Here is a 24,167-nt window from a genome sequence, read left to right as displayed (position 1 = left end):
GGCCTAGCGGTAGCAGTAGAGGGAACCCAGTCCCTTTCTCTAGCAGTAAAGGATCCGGGGCCTGCTTTTGAGACCACTCTCTTCCAAAGGGCCAAGTAGACAGAGACAAAGAAGATTTAGTGGGATTCTAGAATATTTAACTTGTTGGTTTAGGAAAAATTTAAATAGCCATTTTATGGAGGGGGGGTGTAGAATTTTATAACTTAATGCTTTTCACTGTATTTTATAGGTAAATGCAACCAATTTGAGAACATAGGAAAATAAATTTCATACCCTTTGGCTACTCTTCTGCCCCCACTGTTTAATTAGTTAATTAATTTCGGAGACAGAATCTCACCGTGTATCTCTGGCTAGCCTGGAACACACTAAGTAGACCAAGCTGGCCTCAAGCCCATAGAAATCCGCCTGCCTCTGCCTCCTCAGTGCTGGGATTATTAAAGGCGTGTGCCACCACCGCCCAGCCATATTTATTTATTTCTGAGATATAGGGTCTTGCTCTATAGCCCAGAGGTTGGCTTCCACCTCATAATCCTCCTGCCTCAGACTCCCAAGTGCTGGGATTACAGCCTGAGCCCTTTGCGTAGCTTTGCTAATATACTTCCTGTCCCTGTGAAGGGGATGGAAGGAACACACACACACACACACACACACACACACACAGTAGAACTGGCACTGGACTGAGCCCATTGTACTAGCTCACGACAGCCCTGTGGAACTGAGGTTGTTTTTGCCCTTTACTAGTGCTGGAAAGAGAGACCAAGCAAGCCTGGGACTATAAATATAAAGCTGGTGATGGACAGAGCTTGCAGCAGCTGGGGCATTTGCTGGGGACTCTTCAGTCTCTAGGAGCAAGACAGTGGGGGTGGGTGGGGGGGTGGGGGGTGTATGACGGTGGCCGATAGGGATGTGCAGTTGACTCTCAGTAACTAGGGGTTCAGAGGACAGACTTTCTTCACTGGGATTCTCTGTCCCAGCGCCCTGAATTCTCCCAGGGTGCACAGGTTCAATCTGCACAGGGCAGGGAAGACCATGCCAGGTCCTCATGGTGGACCCGTTACAAGCAGGGAATGCTCCTTAGGTTCAATAGCCCCTTTGACCTGGGTGACCCTCCTGGTCTCCGGCACTGCCTCTCCTGAAATGGGCCCTAGATGGACACAAACCAAAAAGCACAGCTCCCCTTCAGCTACAGGCTGATTTGGGTCTCCTCAGGAGTGGGAGAAAAATAACAGGGCTCCTTTCTTGCTAATACTTGGTACTCTGTGAATGATTAACTCTGATTAAACAGACAAGGGAGAGGAAGCGACAACGGGCATTTATTGGGCTCCTGCTATGACCAGGGCGTCTGCTCACTGGTTAGCATGCGTTGTCTTGATCCTAACAGCCCTCGAAGTAGGGACATTGTTTATCCCCTCTGTCAGGCCCGGCACGTAGGCCCAGGTGGATTAAGTAAGGTCACTTGGACCAGCTGGGTTGGCATTTTTAGGTATCTGTCCATTGTGGACCTATAGGTCTAGTTAGCCCCATTTTACCTATGAGGATCTTCAGGCTGAGAACCTTGCCCAAGGAGTCAGGGCTAGTGAGAGGTTAGGCCAGGGCTAAAGCCCAGCCTGTCAGCCCCCAAAGCTTAGCCCTTTTGGCCACCTGCATTCTGGGTTTCCTTGACCCCAGCATCCTTCTGTTCGGGGGTGGGAGAGGGCTTGGGGGGGTGAGGGGTGACTTAGAGAGCAACCGGTGCTTGAGGTCTCCTTCACAGCCGCTCCCAGGTGGGTGGAAAGTAAACAGATCTGGGTGGAGCTGTTCCGTGGAGCTCTGCCTTTTATCTGCGGATGAAGCAGCTGACGCTGACTTTGAAAGGCTGGCGGAGTGCCCTTGGTAAGTTAACCAGACACTCCTGTTTACATCACCAGCACGCAGGCGTTCGAGATCTCCTCTGGGTAGGTCTTTGCTTAGACAGACTACCTACAGCCCATGCCCTGGCCAAACTGGCATGTGTGGGGACTCTGAGGGACTCTAGGGTAGCCCTGGGGAGTGACCCTCCCCTCCCTTTGTTAATTGGCAGGTGGAGTAGGGGACTTAGACCCAAGCACACCAGGGACTCTGATGCTTTCACAATACAGCTGGGGTCTGGCTCTGACCAGTACCCGCGGCATCTCAACCAGCATGGTGCTTGCTGGCGGTTGAAAGACTGTAGGATCCAATGATTTTTTTTTTTTTCCCCTAGACTTTCCAGCTTGTATAGAAAGTCCCATGCCACCTTCAAGAAGTTTAGCCGCTCCTCTGGAGGTTCTGGGACCATGTGGCTAAGGGGCTATGCTTTGACTTTCCCCACAATTCACCATTATAGACTTATGGAGGAAATATGTTCCGGATGCCGAATTGTCCTCTGTCCCTGTTTCCAGTTACGCCTTTTCTTGCAGGATTTTACCAGGGGATTTTCTCAGAGCCCTCTGTCTCCCTCATATTCTTTTTTTTTTTAAGTTTATTTATGTATTTTTATGTATGAGTGTTGTGTCTGCATGTACACCTGCATGCCTAAAGAGGGCATTGGACACAACTACAAATGGTTGTGAGCCACCCTGTGGGTGCTGGGAATTGAACTCAGGACCTCTGGAAGAGCAGTCAGTGCTCTTAACCACTGAACCATCTCTCCAGTCCCCCCACCCCCCCTTTTTTTGAGACAAAGTTTCTCTGTGTAGTCCTGGCTGTCCAAGAACTCTCTGGAGACCTGTAGCAGGCTTATCTTGAACCACCAGTTCCCAAATCATGACACAGAGACTTATTATTAGTTGTAAATGCTCGGCCTTAGCTTATGCTTGTCCACTAGCTCTTATAACTTAAACTAACCTGTTTCTCTTCATCTGTGTTTTACCTTGGGGCTTTTTACCTTTCTGTGTGTGTCCAGAGGCTAGCTGGCCGGGGTGGGCATCTCCCCCCTCTTTCTTCCTTGTTCTGTCCTCTCTCGAGCCTAGATTCCTTCTCCTGTTTATTCTCTCTGTCCACCAGCCCCACCTTTCCCTCTACTGCCTAGCTATTGGCCATTCAGCTTTTTTATTAGATCAATCAGGTGCCTTAGGCAGGCAAAGAACACCTCTTTACATCATTAAACAAATGCAGCGCAACAAATGTAACACACCTTTACATAGTTAAAGTAATACTCCATAACAGACCAGGCTGGCTTTGAACATAACGGAGATCTGCCTGCCTCTGCCTCCCAAGTGCTGTCATAGTCTTACTTTGTATGTATGCATGTATGAATTTATGAAGCAGGATCACATGTAGTCCAGGCTGGTCTCCAATTTACTGTGTGGCTGAGAATGACCTCGAGCTGATCCTCCTGCCTCCAGCTTTTAAGTACTGGGTTTATGAGCATGAGTCATTACCCCCAGCCTTCACTCTTTTAAATGTAAGGGGTACTTTCCCCCTCTTTATTATAGAAACAGTCAATAATACAGCAACAGCATCAACACTCTCTTGTATCAGCTGATCCCAGAGAAAGAGGAAGTCTATTCTGTCCCATCCCAGGGGCCTGATGATAATGGTGAAATTTACACACTTCAGGCAGACTTGCTTTACATTTGCATGACTTTTTAAATAGATAATGACAACATGTGGTATAAAATTCAAAAGAAAACAAAAGGCTATTCTATGAGAAGCAAATGTCCTTTTCCCTGCCCTGTTCCAGGCTGCTCTTCCTCTTCCCTGGAGCCAGCCACTGTTCCCAGGTTCTCCCGAATTGGCCAGGGAGATTCTGCCCACAAGCTTTTATTTTTTTTTTATTTTCATTATAGTCCAAGTTAACGACAGACTGATGATTCTCCTTCCCCTACCTGGTGAATGCTGGGATTGAAGGCGTGCACCACCAGTGCAGCCTGCAACCAAGCTTTAGCCTATCCAGTAGACTAGTAACAGCTATCTGTTGGGCTGGGAGGGTCAGGAGCTGCAATCTTGAGACTGAAACACTGGTCTGGTTTTGAGTCCCCTGAGGTTAAACCACCCGTCCCTGTGGAATTTATTGGGAAGAAACTGAGGAGGAACAAAAGGTTGTTACCAAGTGTCCTATTTAGCTGTGTTGTTGAGGCCCCAGATGATGGGATTTCAGAGCTGAGGGGTTAACTTATCTGAGGTCACATGCCTCGCTGAACCAGGGCAGGCCCAGGCTTCCTGACTGACTCCTGTCCTTTGAACAATAACTTCCCTGAAGTGAGCCAGGGCTGGTAACCTTGATTCCAAGAGGAGGATGTATCCGGGAGAGGTGTGGCCGGCAGGTGAAGCCTGGGCCTGAGGTAGGCTGCTGTCCTGCCCCTGCCTTGCCCGTCTCAACTGGCTGCAGGGCATTGTTTACTCTGTACTGGTATCACCAGAGGCCTCTCTGGTCGGTCACTTGAGCATGGGCAGCCTGGATTTTGCTTTAAGGAATAAATATCCAAAAGAAGAGGCTGGCCAGGGAGAAGGCAGAGAGTGTAACAAGCCAACTGTATTTATAGGCGGTTTGGCCGGGAGAGCAGCTAAGGATCCTGGGAACTTCAATTCCTGGCGCACAAGTGTGCTTGCATTTGGACACACTTGGTCTTAGACGCTGTGCCGTGTTTGTGTGGCTGTACACAGTTTTAAAGCTGTGTTTATAAACGGCAGTATGTACAAGCTCATTTCAGACTTCCTTAATTATATATAAGCATTTTCTTGTGATAATGTAGTTTCAAAACCCATCATACTTGTCATCTCCTTTTCTAAGTGAACACATGGTGATTTACTCAACTATCTACCTTGTTAATATAATTCGGGGTGTTTCTGGGTTTCTTCACTTCATTAAGGCTAGGGAACACCTTTTCATGCTTAAAGCCTTTCCTTTTAAAAACATTTTTTATTTCATGTGTGTGGGTGTTTTGCCTGCTTGTGTGTCTCTGCACCACATGCGTGCCTGGTGCCCATGGAGGCCAGAAGAGGGCGTTAGATCCCCTTCACTGGAGTTACAGATGTGTGTGCTGGAAAGTGGATCTTGGTCCCCTGCAGGAATAGCAAGTGCTCTGAACTGCTGAGCCATCTCTCCAGCCCCCTACAGCCTTTTCTTTATTTGGCGCTTTATACCGGGGTAGAGTCTCCAAATTGGGGTATATAGTTCAGGCCTGTTCTGGTTCACGTTGACAAGCTGCTTTCCTTTGGAGTTGTAACCATCAGCCTGCACACAGTTGTATGGGGCATTGCCTTGCACACTCTACCAGGTATTCATTTTGCAACTATAATGGATGGCTGTCCTGGTTTGCTTTCTATTGCTGAGATAAGCATCGTGATCACGAGTAATGGGGAGGAAAGGATTTCTTTTTGTTTACACGTCCTAATCATACTCTGACAGTGAAGGAAATCAGGGCAGGTACTCCAGCAGGAGTGGGAGCAGGAATTCTGGAAGATAGCTACTCACAGTCAACTACCTTTTTAGCCTTCCTAGGATCGCCTTCCTGGGGATGGCACCGCCCTCCCACGCCATCAGCCAATAGTTAATAACATACCCCCATAGATTTACCTACAGGTTAATCTGACAGAGGCAGTTCCTCAGATGACCCTAGCTTGGGTCAAGTTGACCGATGGCTTTACCCTTTGTTTTAATTCACAAGGCATGGCAAAATGTGTGTAGTCATCTAAAGTCCTTCCTGAAACACATGGGCTGTTGATCGGTTCCACCTGTGGAGTTGTCTCTCCTCTTCACAGGATGTCCCCTCTACTTTTAACAGAAATGCCCTCGGTCTTGCTACCAGATTGTCAAGGTGGCTAATGTCATCAGTGGTCTTTAGGAGTGTTACCTGTGACAGGCACGGGTATTGGCTATGTGCTGATTGAGTGCACTACATGTTGTGTGTGTACAATTTATTTTGTGAGCAGACTTAGAAGGTTCCATGGTTTTCCACCGTGGGAGCAGAGAGATACCCAGGGAAACTTAATTTAGACTTGGCTGTTGACTCTTTTTTTTTTTTTTTTTTTTTTGGAGGCAGACAGGGTCCCTGTAGCATGTATTCTGTTTTCAATTGTAGCAGCATTTAAAGATCGAGGGGTTCCATTTAGAAGTCTCTTCTTTTTTATCTTGTTGAGTGTTACTGTGATGATCCAATGAGTTAAATGAGGTAAAACACTCAGAAGAGGGTCCAACCCACACTAAGTGCATATGTGCTTAATAAACAAACTGCTGTCATCTGTGGCATACATGTTTGCCTCTGTTAGACCAGATTCTCCACGGGGCATGATTTTGGGGTGTCTCAGTTTGAAACAGACTTTTTGTTGTTATTGTTTTCCGAGACAGGGTTTCTCTATGTAACTCTGGCTGTCCTGGAATTTGTTCTGTAGACCAGGCTGGCCTCGAACTCACAGAGATCCAACTGCCTCTGCCTCCCAAGTGCTGGGATTAAAGGCGTGCACCACCACTGCCTGGCTTGGGATAGACTGTGATTGACATCTAGTGGGTAGGATCCATGATGGTCTGATGGTGTCTAAGACCATACTGCTCTTCCAACGGGAAATATTCTGACCCCAGATTCCCAAAGTATCAAGGTCAAGATACCCCACTTATATGCCAGGCAGTGATGGCGCATGCCTTTAATCCCAGCACTTGGGAGACAGAGGCAGGCAGATCTCTGTGACTTGAGGCCAGCCTGATCTACAGAGCGAGTTCCAGGACACCAGGACAGCCAGAACTACATAGAGAAACTTTGTATCAAAAAAACCCATATATATATATATATATATGTGTGTGTGTGTGTGTGTGTGTGTGTGTGTGTGTGTGTGTGTGTATGTGTGTGTGTCTCTATAAGACATATATATATATATATATATATATATATATATATGTCTTAATAACACTTTAAGGGGCTGCCTGGACTTTTGTAGAATCACAATTATAAAGGGCCTTCCTCAGCTCAGCCTGGGAGCTATGTGAACCCCTTCAACAGTGTTCACATGGTGCCCTCCTGTGACATATGGCATGTCTGGTTTGAGTCCCCTCAGTCCATTGAGCTCTGAGCTTTTGTCTTCATGAAAGCAGCTGGCTAGGATCTGTGTCACAATGATCTTCCAGATATGGCCGTGGAAGAAGAAGTGAAGTCACCTGCACAGGGTCATTTGGGTACAGCTGTCTCCTTATCCAGCTGCAGGATCCACATCTCTCTGTTGCCTGTTCTGCCTGGGCCTGCACCAAGGCCCCTTCTTTGTAGAAGTGAGGTGACTTCCTCAAACACGTCTTCTCTCCTGCTGGTCAGAGACCCAGTTCCTGAGTCCTGTTCCTCCTGCCCATGTGTTTCTGGTCTCCTTCCCTTCTGGGTGGTCTCCCATCTCTCTCTCCTTGACAGTCACCTGGCAGTCCACAGGTGCTACCGCTCTCACGGGTGGCTCTCTGCCATGCTGACCAGAGAGGCCGCCTTTCCCATGCCAGTGCTGCTGACATGGTGAGGTCTCCTGAAACCGTCTGGCTTGTGTTGTCACTTTCCAGTGACAGGTTCTCAGTGGATGTCATGAAATTTGGCTCACGGGTGTGACCACTTAAAATGCCAGTCTTGGTTCTGCACCCCTTGCAACATCCCACCCATACCCAAGCCAGAAATCCGTGTCATTCTGGGCAGCAGAAGTTGTGAGGGGGTTTAGAGTTGGTGGCGGTTTGGTGGCCTGATCCATGTGCCCTCAATTGTACAGTGAGGATGTCGGGTGCTACCTGAGGTCATCAATGGTGTGTGTGCTCATTGTGCTGTAATGACGGTGGCTTTCTCTGGCCATGGTGACAGTGGTGCTTAGAAGCTACTGAGTAGCCACCCCCGCTCCAGCCCAGGTTCCCCCTTCATGTTTTGTTTTTGTTGTTTTCATTTTGAGATAGGCTCTCGCTTTGTAGCCCTAGCTGTCCTGGAACTTAACATGTAGACCAGGCTGGTCTTGAACTCACGGAGATCCAGGGATTAAAGCTGCATGCCACCGCATATGCCTGCTTCCCTTGGTTTTAAGGGGACTCTCGTTAGATCTTCTGTTGACAGTTCACAGTGTCCATTGCTACCCCGATGTTGCTGTTGGAGCTGCGACAGGTCACTCACCCACAGTGATAGACGTGGGGTCTGTGTGGGCCTCTCTATGGCCACCCTGTCTGTGCTGTCCTGCAGATTCCTGCTCTGTGGAGGATGTGGGCCTTCCTGTTCTTGCTTCCCTCCTTCCACTAAGGTCAAGACCGAGACTGATACATTAAAAACTCAGCCCCTGGCTCATGCCATGGGAACAACCTTCTGTACCCCAGTCTCTATAGGGTGTGACTATTCGGAAATCTTGGTAGAAACTACGATAGAGGCCGTAGTGAGTGATAACAGCAGTGGCCGCATCAGGCCTGCTGTATTTCAGACACATTAGTATGATGCGGCCATCATTAATACAAATACTACTACTTTGTTAGTATTATTTCATTTGAGCCTTGCCTCAGGCATGTCTGGTAGACAACTGTTGTCCCCATTGTACAGTTCTGAAAACTGAGGTATATGGAGAAGGGTATATATAACCTCGGGTGTGGTATAACCACACTCAAAAGTTGTGGTTATAGACATCTTTGAGCCAGGAAGGATGCATTTTCAAATGCCAGGGGCATTCTCAAGGTATATTAAAGGAGACATGTTGCCATGGTGATTGTTAATGGCAAAATGAGAACATGGTAGAAACCAAGGAAGCAAGACCCAGGCCCTAGGAGCTGGGGGCAAGGTGCCTGTCTCTCACTGGCCTTTGTGACCCTAAGATAACCCTGATACATTGATACATTCTTTACCTCCTCAAGCCACCATTAGGTACCAAGGTTATGGAGGGTTGAAGGGACCCTGGTTCCTCCCATTTTCCCCTCCCTGTCCAAGATCTGCAGAGGCTGGCAGCTGGACGCACATGCACACATGTGCATGTGCATGTGCGTGTGTGTGTGTGTGTGTGTGTGTGTGTGTGTACACGTGTGCATGGGGGGAGATGGACAGGTATGGAGAGGTAAGCAGAGGCAGAGAGGGGTGCTTACCTTGCCACAGCTCTGGGAGTAGGTCCCAGTGTGGTCCTTGCCTAAGCATGGCTCCCGAGACCTTGTGGTACACTCCAACCTGAGCACATTTCTAGAGCGCCGTACATGTGTGAAGGGAAGGCTGTCATCTGTCTCCTCATTCGACTGTGACATGAGCAGGCTGCAGGAGGGGAGTGAAGACTTTTGGGGATGAGGTGGAAGTTACAGAAAGCAGGGCCCCCTGGGATGCAGGCAGGCGTGTGGTCCCTTGCCCCTTTATTAGAATAAAGTTGGACCATTAGACTTCTCTGAGTGTAGCACTGCCCATCCTCCTGGGTGTTGTGTGGGGCCGGGGTGTGTGTGTGTGTGTGTGTGTGTGTGTGTGTGTGTGTGTGTGTGTGTCTGTGTGTCTGAATTGGGTCGGCGTCCCTTGGCTGCTAGTTTTTCCTCCCTGAATCCTGGGGGCAGTTGCTGAGGAGATGGTCATTCTGCGGGGACCTTGTAGCCTGAAGAGAGAACATGGTAGCGTGGTTCATGGTGGCTGTGGCTTCTCTGCTGGGATGCACAGGGCTGCTGTTAAAATCACCTTACTGCACCCTCTGCTCTATCAGTTCTTTCAGGAACTGTAGCGCGGGTCCCAAAGGTTCCTCAGAGCAGCACTTGGAAGGTGGGACCTTGAGAGTTTGGTGTCTGGAGGCAGGGAGGGGTTGTGGAGAGAGCTGGCCCAGTCACCGGCATGTCTGGGCGTTGTTGTTGTTTTGCGGCCTTTGGGTGGATATAACGGTAGGCATTTTGTAAATCGTTTTTTAAATCCTGTGGACTTAGAAGTGCCGTGAGATCCCCATTTTACTGCTAAGGGAACTGGAGTTTTGGAAAGGCCAGAGAACAGTGGATTCAGAACAGTCCGCAGGAAGAAGTGTGTTCTTAACACTGAATTACTCCACGTCCCCCATGCCTGAGCTTTGTGGCTACTGCTGGTAGGGTACTTTATGGAGGGGTTCAGGGCCCTAAGCCGTGGGGCCCTGGGGACCAGGGCTTTTATTGACTCTTCTGGCAGGCTTAGCCCCAGGGCTTTGTCCTGGAGGCCTGAACAAACACAGGTGTTGTTTTGGCTCCTGCAGCTTCCCCAGGAAATGGGGCCAGCTGCTTTCTACCGCTCTTAGCCTCTTTCACAAGCTCGGTCCTCTTACAACAGCCTCTTCCTCCCTGGGTTCCTCCCCGCCTGCCTTCAAGACCAGGTTAATAGCCAGGGAGAACTCACAGCCCTCTGCTGGGCAACTCCCACCGGGAACCTTAGCTTCCAGTCGCTGGCACTAGGCAGTTTCCCTCAAGGCCTTAGGAAGCCTTTGGCTGAGGGTTGAAGGGACTGAAAGTTGGAGGGTGGGCTGGGAAGAGGTTTAAGGACAAACTGTTGGGAGATAGGAGATGCTGATCATGGAATAAGACCCTCCCATGCCTGGCCCCAGTGAATGTGCAGTGTGGTGGCTCTGGGCCAAAGTATGTTGGGAGAGATTATGGTAGAACCAGAGTAATTGTGCTTACTCTAAGATTTAAACATGCTTTGCAGTATTTTTATGCCAACACAAGAATACTTCGGTTGCATTTTTTTTTTTTTATGACAACGAAAGAAGCTATAACAAAATGAAAATAAAAGCTAAGAAGCACACCATCCCCTGCCAGGGTATCCAGTGCATACTACCCTCTGTCAATCCTTTCTCTTGAGCTGTTCTCTGAGGCCAGAGGGTCTCTAAGCACCAGGGAGAATGGCCACCCACCCACTCCCTGCCCTGACCACTTAGTATCACTCAGAGGCTCTGCTGTCTCTTTGGGACCCTCTGAGCTTTGCATCAGGTTCTCTCGAGTGCCCAGCTTCTCCAGGGCCCGGGCTTCTGCTGTATTTTTTCGGTGCTGCAGTTCTGATTCTGCCCATTGGCACCCTAGGATAATGCAGGTGAGCGTTGAGGCCTGGCCTTTCAGGAGCTGCCAGTCTGGGGTGTCGGGCTGACCAGTGGCCAAACAGTGGTCATGTTGCTGGGTCCAAGCAACAGTAGAACATGTCATTGCAGGCTCTGTGCCAAACCCAGACATACCTTTTCCTGGAGGAAGTGACATCTGGACCCAGTCCTAAAAGGCAGATGTGTTAGCCAAGCAAGGTACAAAGGACAGAGCAGACTGAGGAATGGTTTATTTTTCCTCTGTCCACCTTGATCTGATGTGGTTTTCTCGAAGATTTGATATGGCCCGTACCCCTTCTCCCTGTCATGGTGGTGGGTGTGTGCAGGGGAGAGGGGCCCTGGCTTGGTAAGTTACTGGTGAGGTCTGAGAACTGAAGTCCGAAGCTCTTCCACAGCTGTCCCGTCCGACCTCTCTCATCTCTCCGTCCCCCTGCTTGCTATCACGGGCTCTTAAACTTTGTTCGTAAATCCGGACAGCCAGGTTTGTTTCCCCTGATAACAGGGAGTTTGATGTTCTCTCTCTGCCCACCTGTTGCCTCTTCACTTTGGAGGTTCCCAAAGCAAGGGGAGGGCGGGGCACGAGTGACCTCCCCTAAATGAGAACATTCCAGGCACGCTGCTCATCCATGGGATTTGCAGGTGGGTGGGAAGAGCTGAAAGACCCTACAGTGAGGTGAGCAGGACCAGACTCTTGAGCCTCGTGATGTCATGGGTTGGGATTTGGCCAAGTTTTGAATAGACACGAGAAACTGAAATACATACATCTGTTCCCTGTTGTTTGCAGAGTCAGCCCATTCTATGTCTGTACCACCAGGAGGTAAGCCCTTGGTTGGTGGCCTGCCTACGGTTGGTGGCCTGATCGCCCCCCTCCCCATCTCACAGAGAAGTAGCTACAAAGTTGATGGTCTTTACATCAGCTTCCTTCCATCCATCCTGAAATTCTTGTCCATGCTTATCCTAACCCAGATACCCACATATGCATGCTGGGGGACTTTGGATTCTCTCCATGCCGACACCATGCCTCCGAACTCCATCCCCAACCCAAAGGAATCCTTTCCCCCGATTGGCTACCAAGCGGGAAAGGATTTTATAAGATAACTTAGCCAGAGGTGCATGTGGGTTTCTCAAGTAACTTCTGGCTTTTTACTCTTTCTTAAAACTGTAAAGGGAGATTGTCAAGAATGAGATTGTGGCACTACAGGGTGTGGGTAGAAATGATGCTTTTGAGGAGGGCTGGGGAAAAGGGGAGGTGCCGCTTCATTCCCATTACAGCCCCCTATAGGCCCCAAAGGATGCCTTATTTGCATTTCTGTGAAGAGCCCCCTGATTGGTTGCCTCACTTGCATTTCTGTAAAGAGCCCCCTGATTGGTTATCTCACTTGCATTTCTGTAAAGAGCCCCCTGATTGGTTGCCTCACTTGCATTTCTGTGAAGAGCCCCCTGATTGGTTGCCTCACTTGCATTTCTGTAAAGAGCCCCCTGATTGGTTGCCTCACTTGCATTTCTGTAAAGAGCCCCCTGATTGGTTGCCTCACTTGCATTTCTGTGAAGAGCCCCCTGATTGGTTGACATGACTGTGTGAAACAGCCATGCTGAGAGTTTCTGTGGATTCTGCTGAGTGGGTGGCCATCCTCCCTCTTCCCTCCCCGCGGCTTATAAAGTGAGGATGCCATGAGTCTGCTGAGGGCCTTCCACAGAACAGCTGGAACGAGGACGTGGGGTGGGGGTCCTGGAAGCCATCGAGGCCTACGGTGAGGGCCTCAGAGACCGCATGGCCCACGAGGAGACTGACCACCTGCTTCTCTTCCCTTCGTGTCAGACGTTCACGGCCTGGTGCAACTCTCACCTGCGGAAGGCGGGGACACAGATCGAGAACATTGAGGAGGACTTCCGAGATGGCCTGAAGCTCATGCTGCTCCTGGAGGTTATCTCGGGTGAGCCGGCCCTGGCCCAGGACGTGGTGGTCCCCTCTGGGCTCTGTCCTAACACTTGGTTGTATTCTGTCCATATTCATAGTTGGCCCCTGTGGGCACCAAGCAAGCACATGGTGTATTTACATACATGCAGGCAAAACACTCATATATGTGTATGTATATAATACAACACACACACACACATACAATATATATATACAAAAAAAGGGTCAATCAAGATGTCACATCACTTACTCTATTTCCGTGGAGGGATTACTCCGATGACTTCATTAGGCCCTGTGTTTTAAAAGTCTTACCACTTGGAATATCACCATGCTGGAGCCAAGCCTCCAGGGCCTGAACCCCTAGGGGACAAACCATAGCGTTGTGCATGTCCACTTGGGTGCTCCAAAGCAGTAGCTGGCCCTCTCTTCTTGCTGCTGCAGACTTTATCTGGTCATCCTAAACTTGAACCCAGGACCACAGACTGCTCTGCCTCTCTGCCCTTCTTTCCAACTAGAAATTTACATTCTGTTCTGTTCCCTTCTTTCACGACCCCCCTTTTAACCTTTTGCATTCCTCTAGGTGACTCCCACCTAGAGGAAACCATTAAGACCTTAGGTCCAGTCTCCGCCCCTTCCCCTCCTCTCTGCAGCCCGGCTCTGGCTCTGAGCTGCCGCCCAGCACTCTGACAGCCCAAATATGGTCACGCTGTTCCCTGCTCCAAAGGCTTTTGTGCCTCCCCAGGGCTTCCAGCCTGAGTCCACATTCCTTTGCAGAGCCCTCACGATCATTTAGGAGCTGGCACCTGCTTTGTTTCCAACTAACTATTCCCAAAAAGGTAGCAGAGCTCAGGCCCTCCCTCTGCCACACTGGGAAGCTCTCCCGTCTCCCCAGATGACATGTCCCGTTCCCTGTGCTTTGCATGACTTCTGACAGGCTCGCCTCCTTAAAAACAGCTTTTCATATATCCTTTAGAGCGAAACCTGGGTAGGGCAAAATATAGACAATGGGAAATTAGAACCGTTTTAGCTTCTTTTTGTGTGTGTGTGTGTGTGTGTGTGTGTGTGTGTGTGTGTGTGAGGAATTACTTATTTTGGCTCTTGGATTCACAAATGTCAGCCCACTGTGGCAGGGAGGATGTGGAGGAGCAGATCAGTGGACATCATGGCAGCAGGAGGCCAAAAAAGGGAGTAGACAGAGAGGCCAGAACATTTTCCAATGATGGACTTCCTCCCAAAGCCCCACCTTCCACTTTTCACCACCTTTTAATAATGCCATCATATTATGAACCTGACAGGGCATTAACCTGTTGATTAGGTCAGATCCCTAATGACCTAATGATCTCTGAGAACATCCAGACCTGCCCTTGACTAATCTCGGCATCTCTTAATCCATTCAAGTCAACACTTAAGACTGAGCGTCGAGATCTACCGCTTGTCAACTTGATACCCAAACACATCATGTCAAACCCTAACATTCCACCCCTGAACCCCAAGAGACTACATTCGATCTCTCTCCATGAGTCCGAGTGATCTTAATAATTCCAGCATTGTTCTGAAGGTTAAATCCAGAGTCCCTACTGAAATGCAAGGCAGTCTATTAGTTCTGAACCCCTGTAATAAATAAATATGTAAATCAAATTTGCGTGCCTCTAACGTACAGTGGTACAGTGGGAGGACTCAGGGCATAGACAGGGAGAACAGTACCAAAATCAGACCAGAACTCAGAAGATTACAGCCTGTACAGCCGTGTCCAATCCTGAGGAGGCTTGATGGTGTGATCGAACCTCAGCGGGCTTGGGCACCCCTTCCTTCCACGTGGCTTTTCTCTTGTCTTGTTGCATCCACTGCCCGGGGCTTTCATTAGCAGACATTCCACATTCCCAGCATCTTCAAGGGGTTTCCATTGCAGCTTAGACTTCACCCCCACAGAGCTTTTGGTAGGTAATTCAACCGTGTTATACATTTCCTGGCCTCCCAGGCCTTCCTTTGAACTCTGGGTAGAAGCCACCAGAGCACTGTAACTCCTGAATTCTGCATGCTTGCAAAATCAGCTTCATATGGATGAAGCCAAGACTTCTGCCTGTCCTTCCCTACCCCACATTGTAGTGGCCTCTGGGGTGCCTGAGAAGCTGAACCTAGGAAGTCCTAGCAGGTCTCTTCTGAAAGGAAAATGTTTTTTTTACTGGTGACTTACTTTTGTATTATTAAAATTACCATACAGAGTAATAGGTTTTATTGTATATGCACATGCCCTAACATTTCGTTCTAATTCATCCTTCCTCACTGCCCTCCCCTGAAGGGGAGCACTTTCAAAAGATTTTATAGTTTTATATTATGGAGCCTGTGGCGGATGGCCAGTTCCTGAGGTGTCAGAGACATCCTTCTTATTAAGGCATTTTTCCTCTTGACCCACTGTAAAGTGCTTAGCTTTTGTTTTGTTTTTAAAAAAGAGAATAAGAGATAGTTTGTTCTGGAGCTGTTTTGAGTGACCATGGCCCAGAAACACAGATTTAAGTTACCCTGAATTCCATGTTCTAGTGTGGAAGCAGTTTCGTGAAGTTTTTACAGTTTTACAGAACAAAGGGAATCGTAAGTCAAGGCAAGTTTAAAATACAGTAGTGGGTACATCGGAGAGACAGTTACAGCAGGATGGAGGGAGGCCTTTTCCGTAGGCCCAGGATGCTGTCTGATGCCATCCTAAGCCACAGCTAGTGGCTGGAAGCTAGTGGTGTGCTAAGTCAATAGAATCCAGAACATTTCTGTTAGCCACAGGTTGTTAGTTCTGACACAGAGGAGAGAGGAAGAGCTGGGAAAGCCATTAAGGAAGAAACTGCTGGATCCTATCAGTGCTGTCTTGGCTTCTTTTTTAATGTCGCTGATCTCCAGCAGTCACACCCTGTCTGTCCACAACTTTGAGTTTGTTCCTTTGGGGGCGAGGCTTCAGGCTTTTTCCAGGTCTTTCCATTCTTTTGCACTTTGCCCTTGATTCTTGTTGTGAACCTTGCTAAGAACGGTAACTGTGCCACAGCTTGAGTGTGATGCTGTCTTGAGATTTCTTTACCCAACTGTTAGCTTTAAACCCAGCTTCCCACAGAGTTCTAGGACACCAACAACATATTGGCCAATTCTTTGCCAAAATGTTACGTGAATGCCTTTAGTCCATTCACATGCCTGCTCCTGTCTGAAGCCTTCTGAGTCAGACTTGACTTTGTTTCTGTTGTTATTCTGGTTGCTGAAATCCCACCAGATGCGCTCAGTAAGCTTTGTGTATAGCATTCTTGGGCTCCTCTAGTCCACATCTACTGATTTTTCCACACACAGGTTTCCATACACCTGTTTCAAATGTCATTCGGGGGTGCAAGTACATCGTAGTGGGAAGGCTGTGGTAGTTGCTCATTGTATACGTTAATTTGTCTGCCTTTTAAGACCTGTCCTTTCCTACTGGACTACAATTACATGAAAGGCAAGAAACCTGTTTGCTCTCATATACCCAGCACCTCAATCTCTGGCATCTATTAGGAACATAATAGATAAATGTTGAGGCCAGAGAGACTGAGGCTTGCTGCTCTTCCAGAGGACCTGGGTTTGGTATCAAATACCCACAGCTTCTGACTCACAATTGCCTGTAACTCCAGCTCGAGGGGAATCTAGTGCCCTCTTCTGGTCTCCTCAAGTAGCTGCACATACATGGCATGCATACACACACACACACTTTTCAAAAGTATTTTTAAAATAAAGCTATAAATTTTGAGCGAAGGCACGCAGGTTTGTCTCTGAGAAGTAGAAGAGGGAGAAGCGAGATAGAATCAATTTCTCTTTGATTCCCGAGTGATAACTCTGAACATCCGAGAGGCGAATCATGCCTGTGCCCATTTAAGAAGCGCTTTGGACGAGGGGGGTGAGGGTGGCCCTGGTTCCTGGACAATCCTACCTCACCTTCATGTTCTTCCTTCTTGATCAGGCGAACGCTTGGCCAAGCCAGAGAGGGGCAAGATGCGCGTGCACAAGATCTCCAACGTCAACAAGGCCCTGGATTTCATAGCCAGCAAAGGAGTCAAGCTGGTGTCCATCGGGGCCGAAGGTGAGAACGATGCCGCCGTGTGGTCGGTGATTCCTCGGTCCTTTCTGCTCTGACTCCTGTAATGACAGGACTGGCCTTCGAGGTCCACACCAGGACTCGCCCCTTCCCCAGTCTGTCACTGTAGTCCTTATGCACCCCGAGTGCTGAGCACCTCACCCAGTACCTCCCTGCCCTCCGTGTCCTGCAGGAGTGCTCTGTGGCTGACAGTGCCCTGGGGAGACCCTGCTGTTCACAAAGCAGCATTCTTAGTAGCTTCTCCCTGGTTCTTTGCCCATCACATCAAGACTTTTTTTTTTTTAAATACAAAAAGCTGTTGAAGCCATTGTTGTGGTGTGCTCTTAGAATAGTTAGAATGTGGCAGGGCTTCTGGTGTATCTTGTGCCGGCTTGAAGAGCAGCTAGAATATTCTAGCTGGTCCCTCTGATGGCATAATCTATGAACACAGCACGTTTTCACTGGGCACTTGCTTAGGGATGCCAAGGGATTGAAAGACGCCATCTGACTCACTTGGCCAAGACGTGGCCTTGGTTGTGTAGATGAGGGCTCATTTGTCGTGAGGAAAGCCAAGCTGAAATGCTTTAACCTGTGACCCCACAGGGCAGAGTATCTAATGCTTACCCTCACTATAGACAAATATGCTTATAGATGACCATGATGCTTGCTCTGGTCCCATCTTCTGTAAGTGGCCAAGTCTGTAGGCGGACTTTTCTTTCCCTGCCCACCAGTTTCCAAATAACCGATATGGAGACTCAATATTAATTGTAAATGCTCAGCTGATCGTGCAGGCTTATTACTAACTAGCTCTCACACATGCACCCAGATACCTCATTTCATACACGTCCTGCTTCCTCTGTGTCTGGATGGCGACTCCTCCGACTCTGCCCTTCTTCCTCCCAGCATTCTCAGTTTGACTCTCCCCCCTAACCTTATCCTGTCCAGCTATTGGCCAGTGAGCTTCTTTATTAGCCAATGAGAGTAATACATATTTACAGTGTACAAATATTGTTCCATAGCACAAGACCAGTTCTGTATGATACCAGAGAAATGCACCAGGGTGAGGGTGATATTGTTCCCCCTAAATCTGTGAGAGCCGATCTCCTGTGGGTAACGAGAAAGGTCCTTTTTTTTTTTTTTCCCCCTCTAGACACGGAAGGGTTTTATGCCCACTCATCAGCTTTAATAGGGGCAGCAAACTGCAGTGTGTCAGGTTGAGCCTGGTTGACAAAGGTTTTGGTGAGCAGCCGAGCACAAAACCATATCTGTCTGCCCGTCATCTGGTACTGCTTTGGGTGTGGGCAGTGAAGTTCAGTCATTGCTGCAGAGACCATGTGGCCAGTGAAGCCAAAACTATTTCCTGGCAGGCCCTGTATTGAGAAAATTGGCTGACCCTTCTCTTAACTATTGGGGTTGGTGCTCAAGGTGGTAGCCATACCTCTGGATCCTGGCACCCCTATGGCTTTGAGCATCTCAAGGGCAGAGGCTGCAGTCTCTTCAGCCTGTGGCCCCAGTCTCTAGCTACTGATACTGGGTGTGTGTTCGAAGCACGAGTGTGTGGCAGGTACTTACCTTGTGGCTGGAAAAACATTCTTTGCTTCTTACTAAAAAGAAAAGAACATCTTGTTCTACTAGGGAAGGGTGAAGCCTGGCAGCTTTTTCTCATGCAGGGAGAGCCAAGAAAAATGCCACTCAATGGTCTGGCATCAGTTCAGGTCCCCACTAGGGTAGGAAAGGAGAGAGTGTGGGAAATGGGCTTGGGTGAACAAGAGGGATGGATGGGGACTGCAGTGAATTGGAAAGAGCTTTTCCTTCCAAAAAGGATGAGCTCACATAGATCCCATCAACTGTTGCTGAGTGGGAAAGCAGGGCCACTATGGCAGGTTTGTTTTTAAAAAAAGAAGTCAGAAAAAGCAGAATTTTAGAAAGGAAAATTGGGCAAAGGATAACCGAAGAGGAAGGGAGAGAGGTGGAAGATGCGTCAGTGTCCTGGGCTAGCCTGAACCTGACCCAGCAGGAAGCATCCCTGGGTGCCTCCTCAGGACAGTGGTGAATTGGTTTGACAGACCATCTTTTAGGGTGAGGGGGGGTGAGGGGGGGCCGAGGCTGAGGAAAATCACCAGAGAGGTAGAATGGCAGGTTTCGCTGAACCGGACTGCGCCTCCATAGCAGAGCCCAGGTCAGGCTCCAGGGCTGAGGTCTAACCCTCATCTATCCTGACGGGCTCCACTGTGTCCCCTGGGGTCCAAGGCAGAGTAACGGGGCCGAGGCAGCGAGGGACTCTAACTAAGCACACCCCACTGTCTCTCCTGTTCTCTAGTGTTAATGTTGACTCTTCACTGTGACTTAGAATTCACTAAGTTCTGGGGAAGGGCAAAGGGACCCCCCAAAAAACTGTCCTGCTAGTGCTCGAGAGGTCCCCAGTGGGTCATAGTGTTCGGCTCTCATGGAGTCAGGCAGAGGGGCGGGGAGCCTCCATTCCAGGAAGGCTGAACTTCAGTGCCCATCTTTTTATAAGCTTTTTTTTTTAAAAAAAAAAATTCCCCCTCAGAGTCAAAATGCTGCCGGTAAAATTTCATTGTAAGGATTTTTTTTCTCTGAGTCATTAAAACCTCAGGAATGCAATGTTGAATGGTTCTGTTAATATCTGTTTGAGCACAGCTGAGCCGTTACCTGGGCCTGCCTTGGGAGTGGCTAAGCTCTGCTAAGTCCTCGAGGGCCAATGACAGGCCTGTGTGCCTCTGCTTCGCTCACTGTCATTCATGCCTCATTCATTCATTCATTCACTCATTCACTCATTCATTCATTCATTCCTGGAGGCCTTCCTCAGTGCTAGGCCTGTACTGGGCAGTGATGCGGGACAAGTAAAGTCCTGACCCTTGTCCATCCGGAAGACAACGGGAAGAACCTGCAGATGTCAGGTGGAGAACAGGGAAGAATCAGATGGGTGGTCAAGGAAGGCTACTATGGGATGGCCTGTAGGGAGGGGAGGGACAGGCCACGTGGATGTTCCCGGAGAGGAAACAAGGAGGATGCCAGCGAGGATGGAAGGAGGGCCCAGGATGCTCAACCAGTCCAAGAGGGCCTCGCTGGCCACTGGACTCTGGGTGGGGTGGAAAGGCATGGCTTTGAGCAGCAGAAGGGCGATGGGGCTCTGGGGACTTCAGTCACTCTTTGTCCTTTGAACAGAGTTTCCATGGTAAATAACTGAACAACAAGGGTATTTAGACAGGAACCTCACTCCGCACCGCGGGTCTTTGGCCAGGGACAGAGATAGAATTTCACTGCCAGAATTGAACAGCTCTGAGATGCTTGCTCCCCGGTGCCAGCTTTTTCAGCGAGATTTTTTTTCTTTTTAAAGCCAGATTATGCTCCTAGTTAACAGTGTCATAATAATGTGTATGCATTTAAATTTGTTTTTCAAGTTTACTAATTTAACGTCGGGGAAAATGAGACCCGTTTTCATGTTCTGTATTCACTCATGTCTCTTCACCTGTTTACCTGTGAGAGCTTAGCGTCTGTGCCCATCAGTTTAAACGTTTTCAGTGTTATGGATGTTGATGAACTGGAGGTTGTAGATGAAAGCACATCTTTAGAAAAAGTAAGTCATTCTGAGGTGGGGCTTGGTAACAGCGCACCTGTAATGCCAGCATGTGGGGAGGCGGAGCAGGAGGATCCACAGGTCAGCCTGAGGACATGACCCTCCCTCATCCCAGCTCGCCATACTGATTCAAACGCCTCCCCTGCAGCATTTCCTGCAAAGCTCTGGCTGAGCGTGCTGATCAGGGAAACGGTTGCCTGCTGCCAAGGCTCTCGGTGACTCTTAACGTGGACCCGTGGCCCATCGCTGACTGTGGCTCTCAGCAATGCGTCTCGTGTCTCAAGTGAACACTGGTGTTCCTTTGCCCAGCACACCAGTGCAGACCCAATGCAGTCGTGTTGCAGAGGGGAATAAATGAGATATCCCTTGGGTACCTGGCTCTTCACTGAGCACCTCGCCGTGGGCCAGCTTACTGTCTGGAGCTGCAGCTGAACCTCACCTTTCAGCCCACACAAGACCAAGAGAGCTCCGTGGCTTAGGCTGATGTAGTACGTCTATTTACTTGTTTACATGTGTATTTTATCTCCTCCTTGGGGATATGAGTCCTCAAGGGAAGTTGCTCTTTTTCTGCCCTCCCCAATAATTAATTAATAACCAACTAATCAGCGCCCCCGAAGAGAAATGGACTTTTACTTGCTTTTATTTTGCATGAGCTTGCCTGCATGTATGTCTGTGTGTCACGTGCTCGCCTGGTGCCTGTGGAGGCCAGAAGAGGGTGTTGGATCCACTGAAACTGGAATTACAGATGGTTGTGAGCTGCCATGTGTGGGTGCTGGGAATTGAACCTGGGTCCTCTAGAAGAGCAGCCACTGCTCTAACTCCTGAGCCATCTCTCTAGCCTTGATTTGTTTATATTTTTACTTCTCTGTTTCTAGGGTGTGTGTGTATATATATATATATATATAGATAGATAGATAGATAGAGAGAGAGAGAGAGAGAGAGAGAGAGAGAGAGAGAGAAGAAGGAAGGAAAATGTAATAGAATTGTAGCATATAAGGTCTGAAAAATGTGAGGACCAAATATAGCAGGTTATCTGAGCTGTTGTCTTGAATGGGTTTTAAAAACAAAAATCTATTTTAATGCTTAGGGCATTTTGAGGTTGACCAATCAGAGGGTTGGTTAAGATGGCAGCTCTTAAAATGGACGTGTGTGACTTGCTGTTGTTCGTCCTGGCTCTCTGCATGAGTGGCTATTTTAAGAGCTGTGATTGGCCACAGACCCCTAGGTCGTTCATCGCCCCTCCTTAGAACCTCTGTGAGAGCTTAGCAATCTGTCCCCTCCTGTCTGTCAGACTGGGTGACTGTGGTTCAGGTAGAGAGTCCTTTCTGATGGACCCACTCTTCCAAGAGAATCTTGCTCAGATGGGTTTCTCTCTTGGTATCCATCCTGGTCGATCCACTAACTTTCACAGACTTCTTATGTGGAGCTGGGTGTGCCTTAGACAAGGGGAACTCTGTTTGAGGTGCGTAGGTTCAATCTCCAGCACAAATAAATAAATAAATAAATAAATAAATAAATAAATAAATAAATAAATACTTTTTCCCTCTTCTGGAAGTGGGGGATTTGTGATGTTTGACTTCTAAGGGGTACAGGGAGTGACATGGGAATGCTGGGAATGTGTGTCCGTCTTGTTACGATCCACCTAACATGTCCGGCCACTGTTTCTATAGAAATTGTGGATGGGAATGTGAAGATGACCCTGGGCATGATCTGGACCATCATCCTTCGGTTTGCCATCCAGGACATCTCTGTGGAAGGTGGGTTTCTGCTGTGTTCTGTTCCCTCTTGAACTTTCACCTCCCCCCTGGCCTTCCCTTACCTAGTCCTCTTCTCTAGGCTCATCTAGAACTCCCTCACCTGGGGCAACAATGACCATGACTTCAAATAACTCCCCCCAAATATGTTGGCCTAGCAGCAGTCCTCATTTCCAGAAGACCAAGGCTGCTGTGGTTGAGTCTTAAAGCCTCACTGGGCCCTTAGCGGGAAAGGATTAATCATAGGAAAGTGAGCCGGCCCGTGTCCACCACTGCTCCCATAGCACCCCCTGGTGGCCACTTTCCAGGTCGGCACAGGCTGCCCTGGTATGAGACAGTAATCCCTTGATTGCTTACTCCAGCCCTTTTTGAGCTTTGTGTCTGATACGGTGCTCTTATCACTTACTGTTTGTGGTTTGCTATGTGCATGATATATGCGTATAAAAACCACCTTCTTAAACGATGAGATTGAGGTTAAAATGCTTTTAAATATGCACATTTAAATTTTTTCTTTTATGTGTATGGGTGTTTTTTACCTGCCTGTATATCTGTGTACTGTGTGTGTGCCTCGTGTCCCAGAGTCCAGAAAAGGGCACTGGCTCTCCTGAGACTCGAATTACAGTTGTGAGCTTCCCAATGTGAGTGCTGAGAACTGAACTTGAGTCCTCTGGGAGAGCAACAAGTACTTTTAACCACGGAGCCATCTCTCCAGTCCCATGAAGATTTATTTTATTTTTTTTTTAGTTGTGTATTTGCATGTGTGTCCATATGTGGTTATGTACAGGTGGGTGCTGGTGCCCTCAGATGCCAGAGACATTGGCTCCTGGAGCTGGTGTTACAGATGATTGTGAGCTGTTCTAACATGGGCACTAGGAACCAAACCAAACCTCTAGGAGAGCACAAACCTCTAGGAGAGCACTAAGTGGTCTCAACTGCTGAGCCCTCTCTCCAGCCCCATGCCAATTTATACATAGATTATTTATTTAATTAATTAATTTTGAGACAGAATTTCACCATGTACCTCTGGCTGGCCTGGAACCTGCTATGTAGACCAGGCTGGCTTTGAACCCCCAGAGAACAGCCTGCAGAGTGCTGGGATTAAAGGAATTCACCACTGCACCTGGCTCCCCGTACCAATTGATTGTGCTTGAAAAATTATAATCTTTAGAGCTGTAGATCCTTTTTTAAAGTCCATTTTATTAGTTAAAAATACGTGAGGTCAATGAGGTTCTTTTTACTAAATGCTGCCACCTGCAGTTCACAGGTCTGAACACACGGAGGCAGTGCAGTCTGTAACCTTGGAGTTGGGAGTCTCTCCCCCCCCCCCCCCCATCCCCTTAGAGAGGGACAGGGCACTAGAGCCAAATCAGTGCAGTAAATAGGAGGAAGCCTGACTTCGGATGAACCTGGACAGGAAGGAATCCTTTCTTCCTGTTCCTCCATGCTCACCCCACAGGTTGCGTGATCCCCTTTCCAGGGGCTTCTGGTCATGTAAATTTCATAGGCTCTTCCAGTTGTCCTTGAAGTGGAAAGCAGCTGCTGAGTTACTGTCTATCACTATCACTTCTTGAATAAAAGGGAGTTGGGCAGATACCCTGGCAAGCTGTAGCTGTCTGGACATTTTAGTCTATGGAGCAAGTGGCTTGCTTTTCTATTTTTTTTTTTTTTTTTAGATTTATTTATTCATTATGTATACAGTGGTCTGCCTGCATGTATGTCTGCAGGCCAGAAGAAGGCATCAGATCTCATTATAGATGGTTGTAAGCCACCATGTGGTTGCTGGGAATTGAACTCAGGACCTCTGGAAGAACAGTCAGTGCTCTTAACCTCTGAGCCATCTCTCCAGTTCCGCTTTCCTGTTTCTTAAGTAACTTTTTC

General features: G+C 48.5%; 1 protein-coding gene across 4 annotated transcripts in view; it reads left to right on the top strand.

Annotated features, from left to right (window-relative positions):
- The window catches only part of Actn1 (actinin alpha 1), a 99,665-nt gene that overhangs the window by 44,446 nt on the left and 31,052 nt on the right, over positions 1-24,167 (top strand). For 3 of the 4 annotated variants that reach the window (XM_059279220.1, XM_059279223.1, XM_059279221.1), the window contains exons 2-4: positions 12,761-12,875; positions 16,821-16,940; positions 22,206-22,292. In XM_059279220.1, coding sequence (XP_059135203.1) covers positions 12,761-12,875; positions 16,821-16,940; positions 22,206-22,292 — 322 coding nt within the window. Of the gene's footprint in view, positions 1-12,578; positions 12,602-12,760; positions 12,876-16,820; positions 16,941-22,205; positions 22,293-24,167 lie in introns of those variants that run through there. The other variant, XM_059279222.1, reaches the window with a different exon arrangement.

The sequence above is a fragment of the Peromyscus eremicus genome, chromosome 14, assembly GCF_949786415.1.
Source record: "Peromyscus eremicus chromosome 14, PerEre_H2_v1, whole genome shotgun sequence".
Classification (NCBI taxonomy): domain Eukaryota; kingdom Metazoa; phylum Chordata; class Mammalia; order Rodentia; family Cricetidae; genus Peromyscus; species Peromyscus eremicus.
Note: the sequence above shows the minus strand (reverse complement) of the source record. Positions and strands in the feature narration are given on the sequence as shown.